This window comes from Myotis yumanensis, unplaced genomic scaffold (assembly GCF_028538775.1).
Source record: "Myotis yumanensis isolate MYYU_CA2020_CCGP unplaced genomic scaffold, mMyoYum1.0.hap1 SCAF_17, whole genome shotgun sequence".
Taxonomy (NCBI): domain Eukaryota; kingdom Metazoa; phylum Chordata; class Mammalia; order Chiroptera; family Vespertilionidae; genus Myotis; species Myotis yumanensis.
Window position 1 is genome coordinate 12,065,082 of NW_027223768.1, and position 10,755 is coordinate 12,075,836.

The 10,755-nt window shown below is 47.3% G+C and overlaps 1 protein-coding gene across 2 annotated transcripts in view; it reads right to left on the bottom strand.

Annotated features, from left to right (window-relative positions):
- Positions 1-10,291, bottom strand: part of IVL (involucrin) — a 68,633-nt gene extending 58,342 nt beyond the window's left edge. The window contains exons 1-2 of one of the 2 annotated variants that reach the window (XM_070396826.1): positions 10,253-10,291; positions 8,016-9,059 (exon numbers count right to left, since the gene is read on the bottom strand). In XM_070396826.1, the coding sequence (XP_070252927.1) occupies positions 8,359-9,036 (678 nt within the window). In that variant the 5' untranslated portion in view covers positions 9,037-9,059; positions 10,253-10,291 and the 3' untranslated portion in view covers positions 8,016-8,358. Of the gene's footprint in view, positions 1-8,015; positions 9,060-10,252 lie in introns of those variants that run through there. The other variant, XR_011468704.1, reaches the window with a different exon arrangement.
- Between the last annotated feature and the right edge of the window lie 464 nt (positions 10,292-10,755).

Below are 10,755 nucleotides of genomic sequence, written 5' to 3' on the forward strand. Positions count from 1 at the left end.
CAATGGAGGACCCCATCCCTGCCTCCTCCTCCTTCTTTTCCACACACTCACTTCAACTGGGATCATACCAGCAAGTGGGTGTGTGGAACCCAGACAAGCAAATTGCCTGGAATTCTTAGTTATGCCAAGATTCCATGAGGGTGGATGTCTCTATATTTTCTGCTACACACATACACACACACACACACACACACCCTCAGTAAGAGACTCTCTATGTGCAGTGCCCTTTCTTAGGCTCTGAGGGAAGTCTAGGTAAATAAAATGAATCCCCAGGTGTTTGCTGAGCACAGAGTTGGGTACCGTCCAGAATGGAAGCAGGGTAAAATGATGCTGTCCTCAAGTTGCTTAGAGTATAGCTGGAGAAAATAAAAGTGAACAAAAGCGGAGCTCGATTTTTGTGTAAATGGAGAATCCTAGTTTCCACTGAGAATCAGGCTATGGAGAGAGAAATAAGACTCTCTGAGGAGAGGACTAGATCTCGAGAAAATGCTCAGGAGAGAAGAATAGCACTGTGGCAAGTTGGGCTGAATGGGCTAGGGGTCACCAGGGCTGCACCTATGCATTTCCACATCGCCTCTGTGGGTCCAGAAAGGAGGTTAGCAGGATTGCACAGTAGGGCTGACCTAGCGCAGACTCATGGGGGCCAATAAGAAGGTTCTACTGGTGATGGAAAACTTGGCGGCAGGGCGGGTGGGGGGTGGGGGGGGGAGTTGTTCAGAATGTGTTTCAGGTGGGGGAGGAGGCAAGTGGTGGACTTGGAGGCTAAGGGACATGATAGAAGAACCTCAGAGACCGTGGAGCCCAGAGCTGGAGAGGAAAGAGTAAATGAAAGTGCAGTGTAGCATGGAGGCCAAAGCCAACTTAGGAAACAAATTAGTTCTCTTGGAAATGAAGTTTAGACAATTACAGAGGGACAGCTGAAGATGTAGTGAGATGTCAGCTATCTCCATTTTATTTTATTTTATTTTTTTTTTTTTTTTAAATATATTTTTATTGATTTTTTACAGAGAGGAAGGGAGAGAGATAGATAGTTAGAAACATCGATGGGAGAGAAACATCGACCAGCCGCCTCCTGCACATCTCCCACGGGGGATGTGCCCGCAACCCAGGTACATGCCCTTGACCGGAATCGAACCCGGGACCTTTCAGTCCGCAGGCCGACGCTCTATCCACTGAGCCAAACCGGTTTTGGCAGCTATCTCCATTTTAAATGAGTATCTTCTTATATTTTGAGTGTCCCATATGGAGTAGGAAAGAAAAAAAATAGCCTTGAAGTATAAAATTTTAATGCATCTTCTTCATTAAGTCTTCTCACTCCAAGAAGTGTGTCTTCTCTGCCCAAAGAAAGACACTCTGTCTCACTTCCCTAGCTTTTCTTACATCCACTAGGATATGTATAATGTACTTCTTGGCTCTTGAGATATTTGGGAATACGATTTAACCTCAATAGCGTTAAACCCTGGAGGAGAGAGCCACAATTGTCCCCCCTAAAGACTAGCACAGAGCGAGGCACATAACAAGATCCAAGTAAGTGTTCCAGGAATTGAGATTGTGCTGTGCCATAGATGAGACCAGTGGCTGAGGGAGTTTTAGCTTTAGGAGCAATTGAATAGCAGTCTTAAGGAACAAAACAACCAAATATCAGTTTTCCAAGGTTGCCTACTAGCAAACTCAAATAAATGTGGCGCTAAACCCAATAAATACTTGTTGAATGAATGGTCCCAACAGAATGTTATGGGAGATACTTATAGTAGGCGACAAATTCTTCACCCTCTATCCAAAAAGAGGTGTGCGTGCACATGCATACATACACACACACACACATAAACAAGAGACACAAAACAACCCCCCACACGCATACTTATAGACTTACGTATGTGATGATCTTTTGTGTTTATAGATATGTCTGTTTCTCTTCAGGGAAGGGCATAAATAGAATGGTATCTTCATGATGCAAGTCCCGGATTTACCTCTCTGGGCTCCTCCTTTTGTTGTGAAGCTGCTTAGGAACTTGTCCTCACAGCCCATGCATCTATGCAGGGTTGTGGTCTTTGCAGGGGTGTGGTCTATGCAGGGGTGTGGTCTTGGATGCCAATGGCATTGAGTAGCTGTTTGCATGGTAAGACCACCTAACGACTGTAGGGAAGGAATGGTGTAAAGACAGAGAACTCACTCAGGCAGACCTTAAGATTATATCCACTCAACATTTAGTGATCACCTACTATGTTCCAGGCAGTGAACCAGACACTGAGGGTTCAGAGATCCATAGAAATAGTTTCTGCTATGTAAGTCCTCAGACCCTAGAGCAATGATTTTAATATATGCAGTTAGTGCTTTGGTAGAGTTATGTAGAGGCTGTTGTTGCAGGTTGAGGAGGACATAAACCAGCAGGGAGGCATTACTGAAGGCTTCCTGGAGGAGATAGACTCTGCTCAGTATTGTGTCCCCAATGCACTCATGGCAAGCCAAGGTCAAGGACACCCTCCCTTTTATCCTAGAGGTTTCCTGATTGGGAAAGAACTTTACCTATTGCTCTGGTTCAGAGAAGTCCTCCTCCCTCCCTACCTGTCTAGCAAAGCACTTTATCATGCCACCAGCATTTTAACAAAAGTCCAAAAGAGCCTAAGGATCAGGCATCTGGAGGGGAAGTCCAGGAATTAGTTTAAGGCACTGACTAATTTCTAGACTCATGAGGGCCTGTTCTTGATGTACCTCAAAGGTCTTTGTGAGACCCAATCAGTGGGGAAGGGCAGGAATTACCTAGAACAACCCATACGTAGAAAACTGTTTATGAAGGGTCAGTGTGACTGCAGCAACAAATACTCATTGAGTCCCTTCCATGCATTGGCCACTTTCTGGAACAGAGTGAACAAGGCACAGTGAGGCCCACACAGGCTCATACATCACGGGGAGGAAGAGAGACAATATACACATGCACAACTAACAAATAAATGAATAACACAAAGTCAGTTAAGTCATGAGGGCTATGACAAAAACTATAACAGATAATTTTAACTAGCCTGGTTAAAGAAGGCCTCTCTGAAGCAGAGACATGGAATCTGGGGCTGGATGACAGCAAGATGGTCATGCAAAGGTCTGTGGGTAGAGGCAGAGCAAGAACCAAGTGCAAGGGCCCTGAGACAGGGCTCCTCGCTGTGTTCAGTGAGCATCTATGACTAGAGCAGGTGAGCTCAGGGAGTGAGGCAGAGGCTGGATTCCATGGGGTGCGGGCTGTGGAAGGTCTGAGCTGGTAGTGACTTGATCTGAGTTTTGCACGAGAAAGGTCACTCTGCCTGCTCTCAGAAGGTGGGCTGAGCCAAGGCACTGGTGGAGGCTCCTACCCCGTTCCTTATTTTGGATCCTTGTCAGAACCTGAAAGCATATTTTTAATCTAAATTTTTATTTCAAATTTAGCGAGGTAGCAGTGGTACATTTCCCAGTGCCAGGTGGAAGTCTCTTTGCTGTTGTGTGTCACTGCTGTTCTAGAAAAGTGCCTCAGTTTTAAAAGTAAGCTCTTTGTCCACCTGAGCACACATGACTTTCTTGGATGGCACACTCCCATTTGGGGGTCCAGAGAAGGTCACTGTACCAAGTGGCCTTTTATTGAAAGAATCTTCTCCTCTCTCTTTCTCCCAGGCAGAAGTACCATCTCAGACTAGGCCAACTGGACTGAATAATCTGGCCTTTCACCAGTGTCCCTGCCTGCTCTGGGGAACCCAGGCTGTTCAGTATGAATCACATGGGGCTGGTGGGTTCTGTCGTCCCATGTGGGTTAAAAAAAATCACACTTCTTATTTCATTTTTAGCCACCTCATGCCAGGAGCAGTGGGTTTATGGAAGAACATGGTGGGAAGAACACAGAACATGGTATCGAGGCCAGCTGTATTTCCATTTTATCGCTCCCCTTCCCACACTCCAGCCAAACTCAGTCACTCCCTCCGTTCACACCCACACCATTTCCTCATCTATTCCTTCATCCAGATTGTTCCCACTGGAACCCTGCTCCATATTCTTGAGGTATCCATCCCATGGACCTCGTCCTTCAAAGCCTGGATCATATGTCATCTTCTTCAAGAAGGCACTCTAAGAGTCCTTGACCTCCTGTGAGATTTCCCACTGCGGAGTCCCCACAGCATTTGCAGGGGCATAGGTTCTGGATTCAGACATAATCTGGGTTCAATCCAGTGGAATGGCCTTGGGAACATGACCTGTCCTCTCTGAATTTCAGACTGCTTGTCTCTAAGGTAAGGAGGATAACTGCACTTACATCATGGCGTTGTTGAGCCAGGAAGATGAGATCATGCATGCAAAGCCTTTGACACTGTGACTGACGTATGTCCAAGACTCAATAAATGGGGATGGTTATTGTTAGTAGAGTCACATGTGCATTGTCTCATATCTCTGCACACTACCCTACTCATCACCATTCCTTGGCAGTGTCTCACATGGAACCTGGACACCCAAGTTCTGCTTTTTCCGACTTCCTTGGGTGGAGCCCATCTCTTCCTGTCTTGCACTTCCGAATCATGACACTAGAGAGCAGCAAGAGAGCACAGACACTTTGGAAGAGTGGCAGTCCATCTTGGATGCTCTTTCTCTTGGCTAGCCTGTAGAGTTGATAAGACACCCGCTGTGGATTCCTCTTGCTTGAATTGTATTCTCATTCCTTCGTGCTAGGAATATTTAAAAAAACACATATGCCAAAAGCTAATCATTGTAGTCCTTTTGAGAAGGTTTCCTCACTCCCCAGCAGTTTGCTTTAGCTAATCAAAATCAGCCAGGATACTTATTATATACTCGATACTATGTTCCATGTTTTTAGGATTGAATAGGTTTAAAAAATGAAAAATGCTTTGAACAGTGCCTGGAATATAAGAAATAAATCAAGCCTATTTTAACGGGCCAATTAGGGCAGTGAATAAAAAGCAGCAACAAAAATAAAGGGGGCTTCTGAAATCCAAAGGGGCTATGTGAATCACTCCTTTCATTTGCTGAGCCCTTTCTGTAAGCTAGGCCCTATGCCAAGTCCTTTGCAAATATTATTTCATAACCAGACCAATGTTAAGAGAAAGGTCAGTATGTCTGTCTGCCTTTTAACCACTGACATGGACTACATGTTTGTGTTACCCCTTCCCCTGCCCCCAGATTTCTCTGTTGAGATCCTAATACCCAATGTGAGAAGGTTGGACCTTTGGGTGATTAGGTTATGAGGGTGGAGCTCTCATGAATGGGAGTAGTGTCCTTATGTAGGAGATCACCCTTCTCTCTTCTTCCACGTGAGGACACAGTGAGAACAGTGGTGTGTGAACCAGAAATAGGCTCTTACCAGACAAAAAATCTGCCAGCATCTGATCTTGGACTTCCCAGCCTCCGGAACTGTGAGAAATAAATGTTTAAGCCACTCCATCTATGGTATTTTAGTCATAACAGCCTGAGTAATTTCAGAAAACCATGAAGAAAGAGATCAGAGAGATTATGCAACTTGCCCAAGGTCAGCCAGAATGTAAGTAGCGGAGTTGGGTTCAGTGCCACCTGTGTCAACTGTAGCAGCATCCTTTTAGCCTCCAAAATGGCGCCTCACCTGGTCAGGCCATTTCATTTGTTTATTGTTATTATTATTGTTGTTGTTGCTGAGTCGCCTTTTGGAACTTGGAAAAAATAATGGCCCACATTAAATGAGGTAGAGATGCAGAACTTTAGCAGAGTGCTAATAATAGAATAGAGTTTGAGAGGTGGGTTTACTTGAATGAAGCTCTTTTATATCCACCAAGCCCATCAACTGAATCTGTTCTTCTGAAAGCCCAGAAGACTGTCCTTTCACTAAGTTAGAAGGAGTGTCCTGGTGAAGGGGCAGCAGCACTACTGAGAAGCCAAATAGTCGTTGTTCCTTGGAGTCTGGGCTGAGGTAGGACATGTTTATTGTCCTGTGCACCCGACTTACACTACCTCAGCCAGGTGCTCAAGTTGATAATGTCAGTAGGATGTACTCTTTATATAATGTTTTGAAATGGTACTTGACCTCTGTATTCTTCCTCCTAAAACCCCATAACTCCAGTCTAAACATGAGAAAAACATCAGACACACCCAATTTAGGAACAGTCTAAAAAATACTGACCAGGTCCCCTCAGAACTGTCGAGGTAACCACAAACAAGGAGAGTCTGAGAAACTGTCAGGGTCAAGAGGAACCTAGGGAGGTAAGACAACTACAGTGTGACTGATGGAATCCTGGAACAAAAAGAGGCATTAGGTAAAAACCAACCAAGGGAATCAGAATAAACCACGTTCTTTATTTATTTATTTTTAAATATATTTTTATTGATTTCAGAGAGGAAGGGAGAGGGAGAGAGAAATAGAAACATCCATGATGGGAGAGAATCATTGATTGGCTGCCTCCTGCATGCTCCACACTGGGGACCGAGCCCACAACCTGGGCATATGCCCTGACTGGGAATTGAACCATGACCTCCTGGTTCATAGGTCAATGCTCAACCACCTAGCCATGCTGGCCGGGCAACCATGTATTTAGTTAACAATAAGGTATCAATATTATTTTGTTAATCAATATAATGAATGTACCACACTAATGCAAGATGTTAATAAGGGAAACTAGGTGTGGAGTATATGGGAACTCTATACTCTCTCCTTGACTTTTCTGTAAATCCCAAACTGTTGTAAAATATAAGGTCCATTAAAAAATCAAAACCTAAGACTTCAAAATAATTTTTCATATATTCCAGGTGTTTCTAACCACTTCTCCCTCTGCTCCCAAGCTCCTGCCCTCCCCCCGCCCCCATTCTACCCAGACTTTCTTTTAACTCTTGTCCCTTAAATAATGAGAGCCACTGACAAGTGTTAACCTGAGTGATGCTGTTAGATCAGAATTTTAAGCAGAACACTCTGTCCTCTATGTGATGGGTGGATGGACAGAGGATAAAGAAAACTAGCTTGAAGGCCTTTGCAAAAGCTCTGGTAAGAAATGATCTCAGTCCAGGCTTGGGAGGTGTGTGTAGGGAGAGCCAGGACTTGATCATTGGTGGGGAGTAGGGAAGAAGAGAAGAGAGATGAGGAATGATGATGGTATCTCTGGTTTAGATGAAAGCACAAGTGGTAATATTGTTCCTCAAGAGAGAGAATACCTAAGGAGGAAAGATAGTGAATGTTGCTGGAGTTGGATGGGGAGGGGGGGGCGGGAATGCTAAATGCCATTCAGACCTATTGAGTTTGGGTGCCTATGGAAGTATCTGTAAGGATGTCCCTGACCTATCCTCATGCCTACGAGTAATGAGAAAAACTGCCTGAGATGATGTGGTTAAATAGTTAAAGGCTAGTGATCCCCAGGAAAGAGAGAGCTCCACGTCCTGAAATGATTGATGGTGGTAAAGACTACAGAAATGTCAGGGAGGGTAAAGGATACAATGACCTTGCATTTGTATTTTTCCAGCTAATTCAGCATTTTAGCTTCCATGATTTCAGCGGGCCTAGCCTTTACTTCCTTTAGTGACACTGTCATACTCCCCATCGAAGACCGGTCCCAGGAGTTTCTCCTCTCCTCACCTTGCCCAAATCTGCTTCTAATAGTGTTCTAGAATCTTCTTTAACCAAGTAGGCAGTGCATAAGACTCTTGGAAAACATGAGGACATTCTACAGAGAGAAAATCCAGGAAGGGACCAGAACCCAGAAGGAACTCTACTTCCTCCCCACCCCCTTGGGCTAAAATTGTGCTCCATGTGATAAGGCAGTGCTGGGCTGAGACAGCCAGATCCTCTTCCCCCAACCAGAAAAACTTATCCCCCCTTCAAAACTGGCAAGTGTTCCTTTGCTTTGGTGTTCTTTTGGTTTCATTTTAGAAGCTATTCAAAGTTTTGGGTGGTTTGGGGAACAAAGTTAGAGGAGGGTCAAGATATCTGTCCTCCTTTGGGAGTTGGCCAAGAGAGTCAGTTGCAACCATTGACCCATACATGGGTTTTTAATATGGTGAGAGGCAGAGAAAGAAACGCCAAAGAGAATACAGGATCCCAGACTTCCAGGATTTATTCTGTATCATTGTACACACTCACAGATTCTGCTATAATACTGGGGATGGCGTCAGAGTGGCTATAGTAACTGTCCTCAGGCAGAGGCTCTGGCCACCTGAGGTTGGGATGGGGTGGGACTGGAGTCATCAGGAGTAGGTGCTGAGCAATAGCTCCCCCCTCCCCCATCCCACTCTATCACAGAGACAAGCGGAGGGACAGGGTCAGGCAGGTTCACAGATGAGGTGGGCCATCCAGACTGGGGGACCTGAGGTAAGTGAGGCCACTGGTTCAGCTCTCCGCTTATGTACGGTGGCCTGAGGGCCTCTGGGATCTGGGGGTGGTTACTTATGCTTGAGAGGCCACTGCACCTCCTGCTTCTGCTGTTGCTCCTCTGCGGGGGGCAAGACTTCTCCCTTCAGTGACTGGACTGGGTGGGTCTCTTGGGCCTGGCCAGGAGCTGGGACACATGCAGGTTGCTCGAGCTGCCCATCAAGCTGCTCTGCTGGCTCTGACTGCTTCTCCTGCTGTCCCGGGTGCTCCAGCAGCTGCTCTCCTTTCTTCTCCAGTTGCTCATCTCTCTTTGCTAGCTCTCCATCCAGTTGCTGGTCCAGTAGCTTCTTCTCCTGTCCCAGCTGCTCCTTTAGCTGTTGCCCCCTTTGTGCTTTAGTCTCCTCCAGCTGCTGCTCCAAGTTTTCTGCTTCCTGGTCCTCACACTGTTCCTCTTGCTGCTGCTGCCCTTTCTGCTCCTGTTGCTCCTCCTGCTGCTGCTGTAGCTTCTGGGGCTGGGGCTCACAGTCTTGCTCCGGCACCCCCTTCACAGGAGTTGTGTGTTTCTCTCCTTGCTCCAAGGGGACCTCCCTTGGGAGCTCAGAGGGCACCTCCTGGCATGGGACAGGCAGTGGAGTTGGCTGCTTCACCTGCTCCTGCTGGATATCAGCAGGAGGAGGAACAGGCTTGAGGGTCTCCTGGCTGAGGGCTGGGGGCAGGGTCACTGGCAGAGTGTGTTGCTGCTGGGACATCTTGGAAGCTGCTTCAGGTCAACCTGAAAAACAGAAGGGGTCAGCGGGGTGGCTGAAGAGAGGAAGTAGAGGAATTCCCAAGCAATCAGTGCCTGGTTCCTCAGCAGCCCCTCTCGTCCCCGGGGCCGGGCCTCTCCCACCACCTCCAGCTGTCATTCCCCAGAAGTAGCAGAGGGAGGGTAGTGATGGGGAGAGGCAGGGAGAGGCCCTCCTGGGAGCCTCCTTTCCTGCAAGAGTTCTGTCTCCAGAGCTGCTCCGCAAGGGTGGGCTGGGCGCCACTGTGCCTCCTGCTGGCGACTCATCCTTGCCTCTCCTCATCTCTGACCTCCAAGGAGGAAAGAGTTTGAGGTCATAGCAGAAAGAGGTAAGGTCCTAGGAAAGTCCTGGAAGCCATTAGCCCATGATGGAGAGGAGGTGAGAGGTCATGGCGTGAGCCCTGGATTGGAGTCTCATGACAATATTCTTGGTTTAAATATCTCACTGAAACACTGTGTGCTCCTGGGCCAAGCACTTAGCCCTTCTGGGCCCCAGCTGTCTCCTCTTTAAAATGAGCACGTTGGTCTATCAACTGCAGATCTACTTTCGTCATGAGCTCTGAGCTTTCCCTGCAGCCCCAGTGCTCAGGTGAGGGGTGGCGGGAGGGGCAGCAATCTTGCTGAGAATGGAGCTGGCTCTTCCAAATCTCCACTTGTAAGTTCGGTTTTCCTGCCCCTGCTCTGCCTGGGTTTCTCCAAATAGAAAGTTTTCTCCATTCTGAATTTTCCCCTTTTGCCACAGAACCAAGAGTTACAAGCATTTCCCTGAAGCCTCTGCCCTCATAAGAGAGGCAAAATCACAGTCAACCTAAATCAAAGAATTTGAGGAAAGAATTTGGCCATATTCATGCTGCATCCCCATCTCACTGCCCCCACCCGCTGTCTCACTCTTACTCTTTCTCACATATACCACACACACACACACACACACACACACACACACATTCCAAAACATGGCCCCAAGGAAAGCGGGGACAGGAGGAGATTGTCATCTTTTCTGTTTCCATCCCATGACACCTATCCCTCAGCACAGTGACCGGAGACCTTCTAGATTAGAAGCACAGGTACTGCAGTTGAACCCAGTCCATTAGGATGCCTGCACCCACCCTGGCTGGGCCCCCCGCCATGCTCTGCCTGCTGGAGGCTCCCAGTTCCATCCCTGGGGGATGGCTCACACTTACCAGGCCCACAGGAAGGATGGCTGGACGGGCTTCTAGTGGAATGCTGAGCTGAGCTTAGCAGGGGCCAGGGCACCCTTTATACTGGTCCCAGACTGGCCGTCTTCCCAGGTTGAAGGAGATGGACTGGTTCCACCACTTCCTCCAGCCCCTCCCTGACACATCACAGGCACCTGAAGTAAAAAACCCCTCAGGGCCCCTTTTCACAGACAGACATACCTCCTGCCTGGCCAGAGGGCTCTGGGGGTTCAAGCACCACTGCCCCACTCATGACCTGGGCACAGGGAGGTGAGGGAGGCAGCTCAGGAACCAAGTTCCCTATTCCTATTGTTTCAGCCAAGCATCTCTGAATCTCAATTTCTCCACCTGTAGATTGGGTTTATCCCCATTACTAGGCAGAGATTCATTTCCAAGGGCATGAAATGGAAAATTATGTTTCTCTCTGGAATGTCCACACAGGGTATGTGGTATAAAGGTGGTAAAATCACTTCTCATGAAAAGATGGG